Source organism: Pelodiscus sinensis, chromosome 13 (genome assembly GCF_049634645.1).
Source record: "Pelodiscus sinensis isolate JC-2024 chromosome 13, ASM4963464v1, whole genome shotgun sequence".
Lineage (NCBI taxonomy): Eukaryota > Metazoa > Chordata > Testudines > Trionychidae > Pelodiscus > Pelodiscus sinensis.
The window spans coordinates 46,038,515-46,057,550 of NC_134723.1; the positions used below are offsets into that span (position 1 = coordinate 46,038,515).

Here is a 19,036-nt window from a genome sequence, read left to right on the forward strand (position 1 = left end):
GACATTATGATGATAGTCTTGACAAATATATCTTATTGCAGAATAAACAACTGAATGTTGTGATTAACATTTCCTTCCCTTCCCACGAAATTGTTTAAAGACATTATATTATATATATTTCTGGTTTGAATCTGTGACTATAGGCCAACTCGGCTGTCACCTAGGGTGCTGCCTTCAACAGGGCGCCTGATGATGATGTTACGGGGTGCCCGGGGCACCCGATGATGTCATTCCATTGACGGCCATGCAGGTGGGGGCCCCAATCGAATGTTCCACCTGGGGCACCAGCTGCAGCAGCCCGCCTTGGGCCGCTCCTGCCAGCTCCCAATATACACGTTTCAGGTCTCTTCAACCTCTTGCTAATACTTGTTTTATTTGTTACAGGAAGTTTTTCAAAGTTTTTCATTATTATCATCCTGAAGTCCCATATCATGTGCATGAAAGAGGCCCTAGCTGTTTTGCATTTCATATGGCTATTTGGGCCAATATCATGTATTTTATCATATAGACAGGGAGAAACATACACTCTGTAAGCTAAAAATGAGTGAGCTCACGCTGCATTAATATTAGAATCAATATTCGTTGTCTGCGTCATCTCATTCCATTATTTTGCTGTTATTTCACATTGACAGTCTCATTAGATTACACACTCTGGACATAATTCTGATTGCTGCTTCCTTTATTAAAAATCACTTTCAGAGGAGAAAAGCACCAATAAAACTATCGTATTATAAAAATGTATGCAGAGTTTGCCATTACAGCCATCACTGTACATTCATATTTTGCATTCTGTGAGTGAAGCAGCTACAACAGTTTGCTTTAAGGGTTGTGCTAGCCTTTCCTTTTTCAATTTATGATCTTTACATACAAAAAGATAAATGAGGAAACAAACATTCCTTCATTTCCATGTTGGTGCGTGACCTCTTGCCCACTCAAGACTCAAAGGCTGTGTCCGAGACTGGGGACAAGTTAGGATTCGTGAAGCTGTTTCTGTCTGCCACTTCCAGATCAAAGCCGTTAAATGTAACCAGCACCTGAGCATGGTGTGTCCTCCCCTGAGTAGTCCCATTGGCTTACCTGGAAAGCACTCAGGGTTGCTGGCAGGGGCTGGCCTGCCGCGCTCCAGGGAGCTAGTTAATGATTTCTGGAAAGTAAATACGCTGCTCAGCAGTAATGTTTCAAGAGGTGCACAAACCCCGGCTATGCTCCTGACGGGCCTTACCTGTACAGAAACGCAGCCCTGCAGCTTGAGCTGTAGCTGGATCATGTCCACCTCATTGGAAGAGCAGAGCTTCTGCAGCTCTGCTGTCTTGTCTTTGATCTCGTCAGTAGCCACATCGATTGGCTTGAGATTAACTTGCTGTTCGTAATTTACCGGAATTCTCTTCTTCACGTAGGGAAACAAGTTTGAAGCTGTTAAACATATCAAAGAGAATGGACGGTCTGAAAGGTCTTCTCCATAGACCCCTCTCCCAAGGGCTCCTGGAACAGGTCCCTGCCCTGGGAACCTCAGCGAGCTTTCCGGGCTGTGCTGAAGTGAGCGATTGTTCTACCACCGAGTTTCGAGAGGAGTCAGGAGAGGAGTGCACTGCTGCCCCCCATCCAGTCCTCCGAGCCACCCAGAGCGTGTGGCATGGCACTCTGGCAGCAATTTAAAGGGCCCGGGGCGCCAGGCACTGCTACAATGGTAGCAGCTTTGAATCGCCAGGGACCGGAACTATTGCTCCCTTTGGGCCTTCTCTGCCCCCAGTCGGCAGGCCTGTCCATGGTGTTTAGACATGCCACGGTCACAAGCAAGAGGGGCCGGAGGGCGGAGGTTGAATAAATCAGATCTAACACAGTATGGAGACTGGCCCACGTCCTCGTATTGGAGACTCCCGAGGGAATTCTGCACACACAGCAAAATACACATTCCGCGCACAGTACTTTAAACTTCTGCACATTTTGTTTGTGAAAAAATAAACGGGGAGGCTCCAGCCTGGCAGTGGGGAGCACAGGCCAGTGGCTGCATGGAGATGGAGACCACCCTGCAGATCCCTCCACTCCCAGGGCAAGGACTCGGCAGTGAGGCTGCACCTGAGTCTGACACAGGGCAAGGGCTCGGCCTGTCCCAGAAACACCCTGGGGACCTGCCCCTTTGCGCCAGGTGTGGGGCAGGCAGGCTCAGCCCAGCAAGGCCCCATGGTGGAGAGGCTTGGATAGGGAGCCAGATGTAGGGTGAGAGGGTTCTGTGTGGGGCAGTCTGGGTATGGGTGGCTCAGTGGGGGTACAAATGCAGGAGGGTCTGGATGCAATGCACAGGGTCCTAGGTCCAGGTGCAGGGGGTGTGGAGCTCAGAGGGATGGGGGGGATCCATCTGCAGATGGTTCAACTGGGGTCATTCGGGTGCACAGGAAGTACACTGAGACGGGGGGTTGAGTGTGGGGGCAGTCTGGGTGCAGTGGTGGGGAGGCTGGATGCTGGGGATGTTCTGACTAGAGGGGTAGGAGGTTGCATGCAGGGGGAGGGACTTGGCAGGCGGGGGCTTAGGATTCTAGGTAATGTTCCCACTAATCTTTTCCATCCATGTGTGGAATACATTTTGTTATGTGCACCAAGGCTTGTGCGGCCGTGCACCAGCAGTAGAAATGAAAACCTAGCTGTGGGCCCTCTGCTAATGGGCTAGGCATAGGAATCTCTCGTGAGTGGCTGCAGAAGCACCCAACTTACAGGGAACACAGGTTCTAGGTGTGGGGAGTGAGGCTCGGTGGGGGGAGGGTTCTGGGTATAAGTATTCTGGATATAGGAGCGTTAGGAGGACAGGTGAGCAGCTCTTCCAGTCCCCAGATGCTCTGTGCAAGGGAAATGCACTCCTCCCCCACCCGCAGCCCAGCAGAGGCGAGCAGCTGAGCCTGGCACAGAAAAGGAGCTACCCAGCCAGGGTGTCCCCAGCCCCAGTGAGATGGGAGAGAACCGGGTGCATGGGTGGGGGGCTTGGAGAGTGGGAGCCTGGGTACCGGGGGCTTGGTAAGAGGATTCTGGATCTGGTGGGGTCGAGGCTCAATGGGCCGGACATAGACTTATGGGGGTTAGGTGGGTGTGCGGAGTGAGTCTGACCCAGGCCCAGGTGGGTCTGACAGCACTGGCTGTGGCGTCCCCAGCCCTCTGCCCCTGCAGTGATTTACCTCTCTGTGCCAGCTGCTCTGGGAGCTTGCAAGGAAGCGCCCACGCTCCTGGGGAGGAGCATGTGACCATTCTAACGGCTTCCCTTTGCTTCCCCAGCAGAAGGTAATTTTTTCTGCGGGGAAGCAAAGAAATCTGTGGGCGACATGAATTCTGCGCCCCCACAGTAGCACAGAATTCCCCTAGAGCAACGAGAGAGCCAGGGTTTAATGCTATAATTAGCAGACACTTTAAACATGGAAATAAAATGTAACATAGCAAAATGAACACGTCTGCATGGGTCTGAGTGAGAGATAGGGGACATTCCTGCCATTTTTGGCGGTTACTCAGCTGTGATTTGAATGTTAAAACAATATTTGCCGATTCCTATTCCCTACTATTTAGAAGATTGTACTCACTAGTTAAAACAGTCCGTTTTTTGCACTGCTCTTCCACACAGCCATGTTTTTTCCCAGATAAGGTATAAGGAGTTTCAAACACAAATTTGCCAATGTTGTGGTTTCTTTCAAACTCAGTCTTTCTTTCAGAGAGCTCTTTGTCTTCAAAGTAAGGCTTCACGTACGTCACTTGAATATGAGCATATTTGGGATCGAGATCTTTGACATTTACCTATGTGAGGAGAGAGTTAGATACTAGAGCAGGAAAGAGGCACAAACTATATGACTGACTAGTTTAGATGTTCATGTATTTATCCATCAGGGGTTCATTTACCCCAGGCAGAAGACCAGCCCGAGGCCTAGACAACACTGTAGTCCCATTTGCACATTATTTCAAGGGTTGAAATAACATGGCCCTGCTGCCTTGGCTGATTATCACCCACAGGAATTTCTTTGGACTTCTGCCAGATAGCATCAGGTTGCTTATGCAACGAGCTGCTCCCACAGCACCTTTACCCCCGCCACGCAGTGCTATAAAGACACAGTCACAGTCCATGATGGTAACAGAATTTCAAAGCAAGTCCACATGTTCCGAACACTCTCGGGGTTACGCCCAGCGAGAATCACACTCTACTGCCAGAGGGGCGCTCGATCTGAGCAGAACAAGCAGGCCCAGGGATGCGGGGAATCCCAAGGCACTGTCCTAATAAAAGGGAAGAGTTTGCAAAAGGGGCAAGGGGCATTTCAGCCCTGATGGGCAGGTGCTGAGGAGTCACAGCCAACTCTGTCCCCGGCTATATGGGCATCAGTCCTTCCATGCGGATCCCTGCCTCTGGCTGTGTGGCTCAGTGTGGAGAGGGTGTAGATCATGTCCCCTGAAGCCCTCCAGATCCATCTCTGTCTGATCTGAGACCTGCCTCCCTCCAACCTCACAGGGCCCCAGCTGTGATGTTTGCATGGGGTGGGGGGGTCTATAGGAATGAGGAGGACAAGGTAGCTTCGATCTCCTTCGCTTCTGACAGTCCTACCATTCCTTCTATCTGCTCTGCAGCCTAGCGCTCACTCTTCAAAGCATTTAGCAGAGCCATCAGACTCAGCGATACCACAGGCCGTTTAACTCCACCTTATTGGAATCCTGGATCATTTTTACATTCTCTGCTCCGAATTTTTCTCCATAAAGTTTAAGAAGCCTCAGGGATATCTCTGAAAGGCCAGTCAGCTTGGGTTCCTTGTAGATGTATTCCTTGCCATCCTCCTCTTCAAAGAAAGTCTAGCATTGATCAGAAAGATGTAGGTGGTGAATGGAGAGATTTCGGGTCATTAAACATTTTATTTTACAAAGTTCATTTAAAAATGTTTTTTTAAAACCCTGCTCCGATAAGATAGGGCTATTTGGTAAGAGAGCACCTGTGACATGATCACTACAAAGCTGTGACACTTTCACAGTGAAAATCTGGACTCTGTGCTGGGAATAAAGCTGAGCATCATTTAGTGTCATCGCTGTAAGTGCAGTTAGAACAGGGGTGCCCAAACTTTTTTCAAAGAGGGCCAGATTTGATGAAGTGAACATGCGTGAGGGCCGACCATTTTGCCTGACATTCTTTGAACCATTAAAATTAAATGCAAATTAACTATTTTATGCAAAGTTTATTGCAAACGGCATACTTTTCATTTCGTCACATGGATGACAAATCTAAACAGGTGTTAAAGCACTCTGCCTTTCATATCTGAAGGCCAGATGAAAAAAAATCCAGGAAGCTGAACTATATGTCAGGAACATTGTAAAGTACATTACATATTATTGGTAATAAAGGTTGTCTGTCAACTTTTAAGTTCAAAAATTATGAACAGGAACATAACACCAAGTATACATGTTGTGTCCAAATATATTTATAACTGATTTAGACCAACTGACATTAACTGAGATTTTACAATGTATTCATCTCAATACATATGGATTCGTTGGGGGCCATAAAAGATAGATATTGCCAAATTACCTGTGGGGCCGTATTAAACCGGAACACGGGCCGCAATTGGCCCCCGGGCCGGACTTTGGACATGCCTGAGTTAGAATGATCCCAGTGTATAGAAAATTAAAGCCCATTTTATTAAAAGGGATTTTGTCCTTTGTTTTATAGAAGTCCAATGGGAGAGACATCAGACTATATGCATTGCAGGCAGCCCCTGCCTGAGTATGTCAAACCTGCAACAACACTGGGTCATTTTGTGCCATCTGGTTTTCAGCCGACCTTGCCCCAGAACAGACCAGTGTTAATACCTGGAAAAGTCAATGGTTTTCAGCAGAGGGAAAGATACCTGGTTGCTGTTGGTTCGGTATTGCTTGAGTAGTCCAAAGTGATTTAAAACTTTATCTTATTGCAGTAATACTTTTAGAGGGTGGGATTTTCCAACATTTCTAAATCACTTCAGAGGTGAAATCTCAGTTAAAAAAAAAATCAATGGGACTTGTAGTGTAAATGAGCCAGCTGTGTTTGAGGACCCCAGCCACTGTCATAAAGCTCTGTAATAACACACTAACAAGGCACAGATGCCCTGTACTGAAGAATTAACTATATAAAAGAGCACGAGAGCGCAAAATGCAGAACCATCTCAAAGCAACCAGTAGTGAAGGCAACTAGAATGCTTCTTGGATGAGATGACTTTGCAAAGAGAGAGTATTGGGGCAGGTTAGTTGACAGGCTGATGATCTATGTACTTACTTGTCCATAAAAGGCCACTCGGAAAAAGGTTCCTAGAAGTCTTTTTCTCGTGTGCATCACCTCCAGTATTTTAGTGTAAGCTCCATGAAGTGTTCTGTACAGCTGAGTAAGTTTCTAGAAAGCAGAAAAAAGCCAGGTGTGTCTCAACATTACTCAGGTAAAATCACATGAAAAGGGTCTCAGGGCTGATCCAATGCAGCAAAGCACAGAGGCACCTTAGAAAATGCACAACTTAAGCACATGCTTAACATTAAGCACAAGCATAGTCCCGTTCATGGGATTACTCTTGGTAAATTTTAGCACACTGCTAAATGCCTTGCTGGGTTCAGAGCTCAGACCATTCATTGCAGGACATCTTGTGAAAGAGGAGCTGCTTAAAATACTTCCCGCTCCAAATTTTTCTGGTGAAAACTGACCTTTTTCTAAAAACTGAACTTTTTGACATATTTGAAACACTCTGTTTTTCCTGAAAGTTTTGGTGATGTTTTAAATCAGAATATTTATTGAAATAATATTCAAAATCTTTGTCCAACATTTTTATTTGTCCAAGATCAGGATTCCAGGAAACAAAAACCAAGTAAAGTAAGTTGCCATGGGATAAGAGGGAAGGTACTCTCATGGACTGAGAACTGCTTAAAAGACAGGAAACACAGGGTAGGAATAAATGGTCAGTTTTCAGAATGGAGAGATATAACTAGTGGTGTTCCCCAAGGATCCATACTAGGACCAGTCCTGTTCAACCTATTTATAAATGATCTGGAGAAAGGGGTAAACAGTGAGGTGGCAAAATTTGCAGATGATACTAAACTGCTCAAGATAGTTTAAACCAGTGGTCCCCAACCATTTGAAGCTGCCGGGCGCCAGGGGGCGTGGCTGTTCGCCTGCCGGGCACCAGAGGGCGGGGCCACTCGCGCACCCGGGGGCACGGTCACGCATACGCCACACCCCCACGTCTTAAATATTGCGTACAGATGTGGCTGCCTCATTTCAAAAAAGATATATTGCCTTTGGAAAAGATTCAGAAAAGGGCAACACAAATGATTAGGGGTTTGGAATGGGCCCCATATGAAGAAGGATTAAAAAGATGGACTTTTCAGCTTAGAAAAGAGGAGACTAAGGAGGCATATGCTAAAGATCTATAAAATCATGACAAGTATAGAGAAAGTGAGTAAGGAAAAGTTACTTACTTGTTCCCATAATATAAAAACTAGGGGTCACCAAATGAAAGTAATTGACAGCAGATTTAAAACAAACAAAGGAAAATTTTTCTTCACACAGAGCACAGTTAACTTGTGGAACTCCTTGCCAGAGGATGTTGTGAAGACCAGGACTTTAACAGCATTCAAAACAGAACTAGATCAATTCATGGAAATTAGATCAATCAATACTTATTAGCCAGAATGGGTAGGGATGGTGTCCCTAGTCTCTGTTTGTCAGAGGCTGGAAATGGGTGACAGAAGAGGGATCACTTGATGATTCCTTGTTCTGTTCACTCCCTCTGGGGCATCTGGCATTGGCCACTGTTTGCAGACAGGACACTGAGCTAGATGGACCTTTGGTCTGACTGTTCTTATGTTCTAACAATTCCTATACAAGAATTCAGTACAAATTCTGGTATGAAAGTGGTGACAAAATATCGTAGAAACGTTCAGGAAAAGCAGAAAATGGATCCACTTCAAATCCTATGAAGCAAAGCTCTGAAGTCCCCCCGAGAAACACTTTTTTGACATACTGCAATGCACTTTCACTCCAACTTTCCTAAAGTCCTTGGAATGGAAAGCTATCCCTGAACGTCCCCTGTGAGGTTACTCACACATAGAACCAAATTCAGTCTGCAGCCACGCAGGCACGCTCTCAGTAAGGCCAGCTGGCTCCTCCAAGGACAGCCTGCGGCCCTTCGGGTACAGAAAAACACCAGCCATCTCTGGTAAAAGCCAGAGGCATGTGGGTTCTAAAAGAACTAAAATGGGAAATTGCTGAGCTCTTATCTGTGGTTTGTAACCTATCCTTTAAATCGGCTTCCGTACCTGATGACTGGAAGGTAGCCAACGTGACACCAATATTTAAAAAGGGCTCTAGAGGCGATCCTGGCAATTACAGACCGGTAAGTCTAACTTCAGTACCGGGCAAATTAGTCGAAACAATAGTAAAGAATAAAATCGTGAAGCATGTAGAAGAACATAATATATTGGACAAAAGTCAACATGGTTTATGTAAAGGGAAATCCTGTCTTACTAATCTGTTAGAGTTCTTTGAAGGGGTTAACAAACATGCGGACAAAGGGGATCCAGTAGATATAGTATACTTGGATTTTCAGAAAGCCTTTGACAAGGTCCCTCACCAAAGGCTCTTGTGTAATTTACACGGCCATGGGATAAGAGGGAAGGTTCTTTCTTGGATTGAGAACTGGTTAAAAGACAGGAAACAAAGGGTAGGAATAAACGGTAAATTTTCAGATTGGAGAGGGGTAACTAGTGGTGTACTCCAAGGGTCAGTCCTGGGACCAATCCTTTTCAACTTATTCATAAATGATCTGGAGAAAGGGGTAAGCATTGAGGTAGTAAAGTTTGCAGATGATACAAAACTGTTTAGGATAGTCAAGACAGAAGCAGACTGTGAGGGACTCCAAGAAGATCTCACCAAACTGAGTGATTGGGCAACAAAATGGCAAATGAAATTTAATGTGGATAAGTGTAAAGTAATGCACATAGGGAAAAATAACCGCAACTATACGTACAGTATGATGGGGGCTAATTTGGCTACGACAAATCAGGAAAGAGATCTTGGAGTTATCGTGGATAGTTCTCTGAAAACTTCCACACAGTGTGCAGCAGCGGTCAAAAAGGCAAATAGGATGCTAGGAATTATTAAGAAAGGGATACAAAATAAGACCCAGAATATCTTACTGCCCCTGTATAAAACTATGGTATGCCCACATCTTGAATACTGTGTACAGATGTGGTCTCCTCACCTCAAAAAAGATATTTTGGCCTTGGAAAGGGTTCAGAAAAGGGCAACTAAAATGATTAGGGGTTTGGAACGGGTCCCATATGAGGAGAGGTTAAAGCAACTGGGACTTCTCAGTTTAGAAAAGAGGCGACTGAGGGGGGATATGATAGAGGTCTATAAAATCATGAGTGGTGTGGAGAGGGCCGATAAAGAAAAGTTATTTATTAGTTCCCAAAATAGAAGAACTAGAGGACACCAAATGAAATGAATGGGTAGCAGGTTTAAAACTAATAAAAGAAAGTTCTTCACACAACATGTAGTCAACCTGTGGAACTCCTTGCCAGAGGAGGCTGTGAGGGCTAGGACTATAATAGAGTTTAAAGAGAAGCTAGATAATTTCATGGAGGTTAGATCCATAAAAGGCTGTTAGCCAGGGGATAAAATGGTGTCCTTGGCCTCTGTTTGTCAGAGGCTGGAGAGGGATGGCAGGAGACAAATCGCTTGATCATTGTCTTTGGTCCACCCTCTCTGGGGCACCTGGTGCTGGCCACTGTCGGCAGACAGGATACTGGGCTAGAAGGACCTTTGGTCTGACCCAGTACGTCCGTTCTTATATTCTTATGTGTATTGTGCCTGTTCTGAGGAAAATTAACAAACATGACTGCGTGCTGGAGCATAGCTCACATGTTGTCAGTCTGGGGATCAGCCAGACATGACACATTTTGGAACATGCCTGTACAGGACTTCGAGCTGGTTTATCATAAAGACATGCAACCACTGTGCATTAAGCAAGACAGTATGTGCTGCAGCGGTAGTTGTCATTTCTGGTTATCTGCTTTTAATCATTTAGGGCCCATGGTCTGCAGCAGGCGATTGTGTAGGGCACAACTAATTTTTCCTGACAGGGGTCCTGCTGAGCTAAGCTTGGACACATTGGGCTGCATTGCCTCTTGGAAGAAAGATCCAGGCTCGGGAGAGACACGTATCCATTGGGGAATGGAAGGAAATGTTTGCCTAGAGGCAGCTCATGCTCTGGTAGCTCTAGGTTCCACTTAGCCCCAATTACCCCTCGTGTCAAAGGAAGGGACACAATCTGCTTCAAAAAACCCTCAACACGTTCCCAAGTCTAAGGGCGTCCAGAAACAGGGGGTTCTATGGGAGTCTGTAATGTGGATGGTAGCTATAATCTTTGCTCAGTTGGGCCCCTATTGATGTGTCGAGGGTGTCTCATGGGAACTATTAGAGTTTTGCTTTAATTTGTTTTGTTCAATATTCATCAGTAATATAGAGTCTACAATAACGGGTTAAACGGTTACCTGGTACCTGGGAGCAGCCCCCTGCCTGTGGCCTAGCTGCAGATGGAGGGCTGCTTCAGCACTGCTAGACCTCACACGTGGTGCTGCTGACTCCCATCCCGCACAGGCTGGGAGCCAGCAACCCCCATGTGGGGGCCAGGAGCTGCAGCAGGGGCCGCTCAAGCCCAGCCCCAGTGGGCAGGGGGCACCCCCTTTAGTCAGTTAAAGTCTTAGCTCTGCAGTTAACCACTTAACCAATTCAACGAGATTTGACGTCGCTAGTCTACAGAAGAAATAAAACAGCCCATCACACCTGCTGTTCACTCTCAAATCAAGAACGTCTTTCCCAGGCAGCCTGGGGACTTCTCACCAAGACAAAGGCAAGCTCCAAATAGCTACCTCAAACTCCCGGCGCTTCTCATAGATCGGAATGATCAGTTTGGAAACCTCCGAAATGGCTTCGTAGCGCTCCGCCTTCCACAGGCCATCTACACATTGCTCCAGCAGCTCCAGCAGGACCTCCTGTATGAAGCACAAAGGGGAGGCTGTTCTCTGGGGGAGAGGAGGCCTCGCGAAAGCCATCAGAATGGCAATTCTGCCACACCAGGGCGGCTCAATCTTAACGCATTTTTCTTAATCAATCTGAGGGAATCCCACCTCGCTATAGTGAACATCCATCATCCCGGCATCTTCTTTCATTGCTCCCTCTTCGTCAGTATTGGGCGTGATTTTCCTGAAGGCTGTGCATCCACTAGGGAACAATTCTATGGGCAGCAAGAAGAAAAATACGAACAAATTAAAATACCGTTCAACAGGCTAATGCGGAGTATGGAATACCATGCTATGGTTACCTGTACGACAGCTCTGTAATGCAGATTCCCATTGCTTTCATGTTATCTGTTATATACAATGCCTTAGACATATACAATCCTAGGGCAGGCAGAGACTTCAGGAGTCACCCCTGCCCAAGGCAGGACCAACCCCAACCCCAACTCAATCATCCCAGCCAGGGCTTTGTCAAGCCAGGACATAAATGCTCTAGTGATGGAGATTCCACCCCCTCCCTAGGGAACCCATCCCAGTGCTTCCCCACCCTTCTGGGGAAATCATTTTTCCTAATCTCCAACACAGATCTCCCCCATGGTAACTTGAGCCCATTGCTCCTCGTTCTGTCTTCTGCCACCACTGAGAACAGCCCCTCTCCATCCTCTTAGGAACCTCCCTTCAGGGCGTTGCAGGCTGCTCTCAAATCCCCCCTCACTCTTCTCTTCTGCAGACTAAATAAGCCCAAATCTCTCAGTCTCTCCTCATAGGCCATGTGCTCCAGCCCCCTCATCATTTTGGTTGCCCTCCTCTGGACCCTCTCCAGTGCGCCCACATCCTTTCTGTAGTGGGGGGCCCAGAAGTGGCCCCAATACTCCAGAGGTGGCCCCACCAGAGCCGAAGAAAGGGGAATAATCACAACTTTGGATCTGCTGGCAATGCTCCTCCTAATGCCCCCCAATATGCCATTAGCCTTCTTGGCTACAAGGGCGCCCTGTTGGCTCATAGCCAGCTTCTCATCCACTATAATCCCCAGGTCCTTTTCTGCCAAACTGCTACTCAGCCAGTCGGCCCCCAGCCGGTAGCAGGGCGTATACTTAAGCATCGTGAAGACACATCATACCTCGGAGTGAGAGGCATTGTGGTTCTGCAAATAGGGCACTTGTGTGCATGTCATGAGACACAGGTTCTCTTTCCAGTGCTGCCACTGGCCACGCAGGGGATTCGGGGGAGTCACTTCCACTCTCTGTGCCTTACTTTCCCCTCCCAGCCTTTGAACTGTTGGGCCCTTTGGGCCCAGACTCACTGGCAGCCTTTGACCAGGGCGACCGGGGCTGTAGCCCTGGCGAGGAGCTGACTGGGGCACATCTGAACAGTCCCACGTGCCCTTAGCTGCAGCCAGCCAGCTGGGCTTACGGAGGAGAGGCGCTGCAGCCAGCCCAGCAGGGGCTGGGGAGAGAACAAAACCACACAGCCAAGCTGCGCTGGAAGGCACTCACTCAGATAACACCTCTGCTGGGAGCAGCGGCAGCAGCGGGGGGCGGAGGGGGCAATGCCTGGAGCCAGGCAGCCCTAAGAGATGCGCCCTGTGCCACGGTGGCACTTTAAAGGGCACAGGCCTTGGGGCACTGTCGCTGCCAGAGCCCCAAGACCCTTTGAATCACTAGGCCCCAGGGAAAATGCCCCATTTCCCTCCCCTCTCCCCTGCTGGCAGGGTGTTTCTGTGTGTTCTGGCTGGCTGGGGGCTTGGAGCAGCCCTGCTCTCTGTGTATGTGTTAGTGTAGCAGATCCAGGTCTACATCCCTTCTCTTCCCCTGCCCCCTAAGAGCCCCACTTGTCCAGGAAAGAGCTAGCTCCTTTCCTGGCACTGCCACTGGAGCGCACACTGAGCACAGCTAACCTGTCTGCTCCCTTCCCATCCCATCCCTCCCCTGCAGAGAGATGACAATGTGGAGGGGTGGGGTAGGAAATACTCGAGGTCCCATTACATGCCCTAGTTTTCTGCCAAGGCTTGCCTGCCAAGCTCCCCTCCCATTTGCTGGAGGCAGCCTGGGACCAGGACAGGCAAGGTAAACAAACTGCACCTGCACGGATCTGAACAGGAGTGGGAAAGGGTAGTGTCTGTCTGTCTGTCTGCCTGCCTGCCTGCCGGGACCGCTCATTCAGTCCCTGATTCCTACTGCTGGGCCTCAGGCTCGCTTGTTCTCACTGCTCCTGCTCCGTGCTGAACTTAGCAGGAGGCTGAAATTCCTCGGGGCAGGAGGCCTGGTCCAAGCTGCTGTGCATGTTTCTATGCTCCGTTCTTTACTCCCATCTCCTGCAAACCTCATTCATCCTCTGGACGTCACGGGGGCCCTGCTGGGGGTGTGAGGAACCGAGAATGTGCAATTGTCCTGACTTACAGTTTCCTTACATGGAGAGAGAACGCTAGTGGGGATCTAGGCTCTGCCCCTGCCCACCCCTCGTGCTGCAGTCCTGCTGCTCTGGCTTATTCATAGGCTTGGAAAAGGCACTTTTTATTTTTCCTAACATTAAAGTGTAATATAAATTGTTTGGTTTAAAAGCTTTTTGTAAGTTTATAATATTTAATTCTCACAGTTATGGGATATTATGAAGGGGAGGTCAGATCGTTTTTGAATGACAGTAGAAGTCGAGACTCAGAGTTCAAGCTTTAAAGCGGTTAAAACACAGACAAGGCGGGCCAGTGAGGTAAGAACTCTTTTGGTTTGGGGCCGACTTTGGGTGGTGAAAGGTCAGCCCATTTGAGTGCCACAGACAAGCTCTGTCCAATTCCAAAGCTGGTCTCTTTCACCAACAACATTTGCAGCAATGAAAAATACCCCCTCCCCCACCTTATTGCTCTCATCCCGATACCAACATGACTACACCAAAACAGCAAAGCCCACAGCCTCTATTACATAAAGAAAGATCCTAACGCCAGGCACAATTTGCTGGTTTCATTCTTCGTTCACTAGTCCGTTTGCAACAAGTCCCGTTTAGACGTTTAGATCATTGAATTTAGAGTCTGACAAGTTCTTAAGCAGCATTTTTCTTGCTTTCCCTATCTGTACATTTCAATTATTATTGATGGAAATAAGTTTGTGGATTTGTTGTGTACGGTGAAATCTAGAGCTTGCATCTAAGTTATCTGCAAACAAACAAACAAACAAACAAACAAACAAACAAACAGACCTAAAGTTTTGCCTCCCTCTCCTCCCCGCAAAATCTGAAGTGGCACCACTGGTGAGCCAAGTAGCCAGAAGGCTGTGGGGTTGCCAGGAGCTCTGGCAAGACGGTGCAAAGCATGCCATGAAGCACGGACCAGGCACCACAAGCCTCCGCAGCCACGCAGAAGGAAGGGTGACAATACGCCATATATCAGGCCATCCTTCCTTCTGCGCTGCTGCCAGCGGTGGCATTGCCTTCAGCACTGTGCCCCTGGGCAGCACACACTGGTATCAGGCTGCCCTGTCATGGCTTAATTTGTGCCGGGCTCACTCTGGCATCTCTTTCAATGCAAATTAAACATGGGAGGAGGCAGCGAGGCCCAGAGGGGATGTGCCGTGGAAGCCCAGGAGCCCTTAGGAGCCAGAAGGGATCAGAGGCACCACAGTACAAGTTCTCCCGGGGGTGCAATTTTCCCTAAGGCCGGCCCTGCCCAGACTGTCTGGGCATGTCCAGCACCTGGCACAACTGCACTCCAATCTCGGGCGGGGGGTGGTCTCTAGTTGCTACTGCAATAAAAAGATTGATGTCGAAAAGCACTTCAGTAGTCAGTTGCAACCTGTAAGGGACACGCAAGGTCTCAAGGGTGCCCTGACTTTGTATCTCAAAGAGAGGAACAGAGTCTAAACAGATAAATCGGCACCTTAGTGTGTGGCCTCCAAATGACCCCTCTGCAGCTGCAAGGAATTGGAGGGAATGGCAACTAATAACTCAGGCATGGACACATTGCCCCTTGAGTCAGTCACACTGCTTAAGAGACGATTGGTCTACATATCCGCCGAGACACGGGCTTGCTCCAACTGCCTTGGTTTGTTTGACAGCAGGGCCAGCTGGATTGTGCCTTCTCATGGACATGAGCTATTTCCTTTGGATCCAATTAATTCCTTTCTTCTCCAGCCTGTTCCAGCTGGGCAGGGTCCCACTTCTTGGAAGAACACCCTCCTCCTTCCTCCATAGCCCTGGTTTCTTCTACAACAAAACAGTGAACACACGTCCTACTTGGCAACTACCAAATGGTGTCCAGCATGCTGCACAGAGTCAGTCGTGAACCACAGAACGGGTGGCAAGGCACGGGGGGAAGAGAGGAGCCGCAGGGTGTGCGTGTGCTCTGAACGTGCATGCTGAGTGACAGTCAGCGCTGGCGCACAAGGGAGTAGATGTGCAGGGCTGCCAGTTCCTAGTGGCAGAGATTCTGAAACAGGACTCTTCCTTGGACATCGCAAAAGCATCAGTAATTCTGCTTTTGTTGCCTTGCGTGTGTGATGGACAAGCAAAGCTCTCCAGGAGCATTGCTCACTCATGCACTCTATGGATCAGTTCCTCTTCTTTTTCCGCTGGCTGCAGCCTCCCTTACTCTCCAGTCACAGGAACAGAGTGTACCCAAGATTTGTCATGACTCATGCATTGGCAACGTTGTACATTTTGTATACATAACCAGAAGAGTTTTTGATGAACACAATACATTGTGACTGGGTCAGGCAATCTGGCTACAGGAGAGTTCTTGAAGGGAGGTACGTGAGCTTTAGATTAAGGTCTCTGTTCTCTGGGTAATCTGGCCAGTGCTGGCCTAGAACCAGCAGGAACTTTCCAGAATCAGGCAGGACAATCAGGCCAGTTGGGACACCTGGAGCCAATTAGGAACCTTCCATAGCCAAGGGAGACAGGCTAAACGACAGGCTGAGGCCAATCGAGAACCAGTTGAGACTGGTTTAAAAGGGTTACTCTTCTTCTGTTAGTTCAGGGGCACGCACAGAGGAAGGAAGGAGCCAAGGATCCAAGAATGAGAGGAGTCTGAGTAAGAGCTGAGAACTGCGAGTCAGGCAGAGTGCGGTGGAGGAGCAGGAGAGGCTGCTCAGGTACCAGAGAAAAGTTACTGGGAGAAAGTGGCCAGATGGGGAATAGAACAAACCCCGTTTATAGTCACTGCCTTAGGGTCCCTGGGCCAGAACCTGGAATAGTGGGTGAGCCCGGGTTCCCCCAACCCTTCCCACACCACTACAGTGTCTGTCCCTGGGTAAGGAGGCCAGGACTATAGAGGGGTTTCATCGCCCATATTATGGACTAGCCTGTGATGAGGATGGCTCAGCAGGCTGTGACCCCTGCTTCTAGTACGGAGAGAGGCTGTGTGGTGGGGCACGGTGAGCCTCTGAGGCTGACTACTGTCTGCCAGAAGGGCAGGACCCACAGAGTTTTGGCCACAGACACCTCCAGAGCTCTGCAAAACTTTTGACAGGGACTATGGCCCCCAGAGCATGGTGATAAGGAGCCGTCAATCAGCTTTGCACACTACCACTGAAAACCAGGGTACCCTGGTCTCTGCTCCATTCTAACTAGTTTTTGCAGATCCACTGCAGGCAGCGATATTCAAGCTACCGTTTCAATGGCACCCTTTAGAAAAGGTCAGAGGGAGCCGATCGCTGGACTGCAACACAGTCGCTGTCGGAGGAGGGACTTATTCAAAAGACAAACTTGTTTTCCCTTGCAGAATGGTGATATTTTAAAACCAACCAGTCTGCCCCCCACTTCCTGTTCTGCACAAAGCCACAAAGTCCTCTGCCACCACTGGCTCTTTATCTAGTTGTACAGGACATAAAGCAATTCCTCTTTCACGGCGCTGCGAAGGAACACATGACTTTGAACTCCGCAATGACACTCACAGAACGATCAAAATATCGGGGAGGCAATTAGGAGCTGTCAGTCCTGGGTCTGAAAACACTGACTGGCCTTTAGATGTGTACCTTCCTATTCTGCAGTTTTCCTTTTAGTTCACTTTTTCAGACAAACCCGGTGTATCCTGAAAACAACCCTTTACCAAAAAAGGTCAATTTGATCTTGAAAACATTGTGACGACTTGTAAGCTCAAAGATGAACAGAAAAAGCAGCATTCTCCTCCCCAAAACTCTTACTTTTTCTGTGAAGAAACTCAGCAACGAGGGCTGCTACATGGACGTAACACATGGCAGCCTGTAAAATAAAACAAAACAGGAGCTATTACAGGAGTTCGCAGGAATCTCTGCCTCTCTCCACCACCTGCTTGCAATTGATTTTGACTGATTACCTCTGAAAAATCTCCGTTTTTGACATGAATCTTTGCCATGCTGTCCAGCCACGTTTTCCTGAGCTCTGGGGTACTAGCATAGGACTTGGCCAAGCTGTACTGCAAATCGACCAACATTTCAGGGTCCTTTTCGTGCTCTTTCATTTGAGCGGTAGCCATAAGCACAGTACGGATTCTCTTGGTCAAATCTTTCACTTCTGAGGGGAAAGCAGTTGCCTGACACAAAACAAATCTAATTAGAAGCAAACACAGAAATAAAGATATTCGAGGTTCTGTCCGACACCTCTGCCTTTCAAGTTACTCAATATGCAGTTTAATTACTAGCAATTTTCACATACAAGGTACAGGAGATATATTGACTGGACTTTTAATACATTCATCCTACAGTGTCATTTGCTATGCAAACAGTGCGTTGCACTTGGGGGTTTGCAAGTCCTCTTGTTCAGGGTCAAATTTTACCACTCCTGCTTCAGTTGAATAGCGTGTGCTCATGCAAACAGTAGCCAAATTGACTTCAGTGGCGCTTCCTGTGCCTACGTACCGCGAGCAAGTGTAATGCAGGCAAAACGGAACCTTGGACCTCTGGAGCTTCATGCATGAGTCTCTACTGTAGGAGCTAAAAGCCAGCTGGCTCTCAGCTAAGGCTGTAGAGGAGACTCATTCTCCCTGTGTAAGCAGTTTAAGTGCCACTAGATGGGACAGTGACCCACACCCAGCAGCTGTGTGGATTACACAAGTGCTTCTTAACGTGAGTGTGGGCTACAGAACTGGGCCTGCACTAGTTCCTGAAGTATTTTTCACTTGTGTCGACACTCGCCTCAGTTGTTTCTTGTCTAGTGTGGTTCATTTTTTATATTGTACTAAAAGTGAGCATAGTACTGTACAACATGTACATAAAAACCTAGAAATTAATAGACACACTCCCTTCCCTGAAAAGTATTATTTAAAGGTCCACATGTATAAAATACAGCCAGTAAAGCATGACTCTGTGAACCTCAAATGCGCAGAAACATTCCTGTGCAAAACAGAACTACAGATCTTCCTCTGTTATCTACCAATTCCAACCGTCAGTTTCATTCTATCAGAGGGCAAAATTTTACAGAGGTTCTCCTCCTCCCCTGCCTTTAAATAAAATGATGGTCTTATGAACCTTTACCCAGGCTTTTCCTTTCCTAGACGGACAGCTACATTCTGTAAAATGTAACCAGATTGCAAGCATTGTCTCTTGAAGTTTAATGAAGCAGACAGAATGTATTCCTGCTACTTTAGCACACAGGCATGCAATTGCTTTCCAAAAGAGACAGACTGCAAAGCAAAATTAAAATAATAACCATTGCAACCTCTTTTACTGAGAGCAACTATCTCAGATTTTTATTTTTAATGGCCGGCTTTATTACACGAGACATCAGGCTCTCTCTTCCCTCCCTTTCTTTGAAAGGTCTTCGGCCGCCCAGAGAGTGATGCTTCACAAAGCTGTAAGCTCAGCTGCGGTTCTCATTCCCACCAACTGCAATAAACACAGCAAGTCAAACAGCCAGGAGAGCTCCCAAATGCCTGCTTCCTCTGACTGGATAAACATGGTTCAGCAGCTGGTTACAGAAGTAATTAGCATAAATCCACAACATTCAGGTTTTAAATGAGACCTCTGTTTACATTTCCCAAGCCATGTACTTGGTGGTGGGTCATGACAACTTATTATTTGCTTTC

The 19,036-nt window shown here is 47.8% G+C and overlaps 1 protein-coding gene across 5 annotated transcripts in view; it reads right to left on the minus strand.

The window, feature by feature from the left end:
* Positions 1-19,036, minus strand: part of DOCK11 (dedicator of cytokinesis 11) — a 126,725-nt gene that overhangs the window by 9,535 nt on the left and 98,154 nt on the right. For all 5 annotated transcript variants that reach the window (XM_075941156.1, XM_075941158.1, XM_075941154.1 and 2 more), the window contains 8 exons: positions 17,330-17,545; positions 17,178-17,235; positions 11,161-11,267; positions 10,903-11,025; positions 6,260-6,373; positions 4,663-4,809; positions 3,561-3,771; positions 1,223-1,413 (listed from right to left, as the gene is read on the minus strand). In XM_075941156.1, the coding sequence (XP_075797271.1) occupies positions 1,223-1,413; positions 3,561-3,771; positions 4,663-4,809; positions 6,260-6,373; positions 10,903-11,025; positions 11,161-11,267; positions 17,178-17,235; positions 17,330-17,545 (1,167 nt within the window). The remainder of the gene's footprint in view (positions 1-1,222; positions 1,414-3,560; positions 3,772-4,662; positions 4,810-6,259; positions 6,374-10,902; positions 11,026-11,160; positions 11,268-17,177; positions 17,236-17,329; positions 17,546-19,036) is intronic.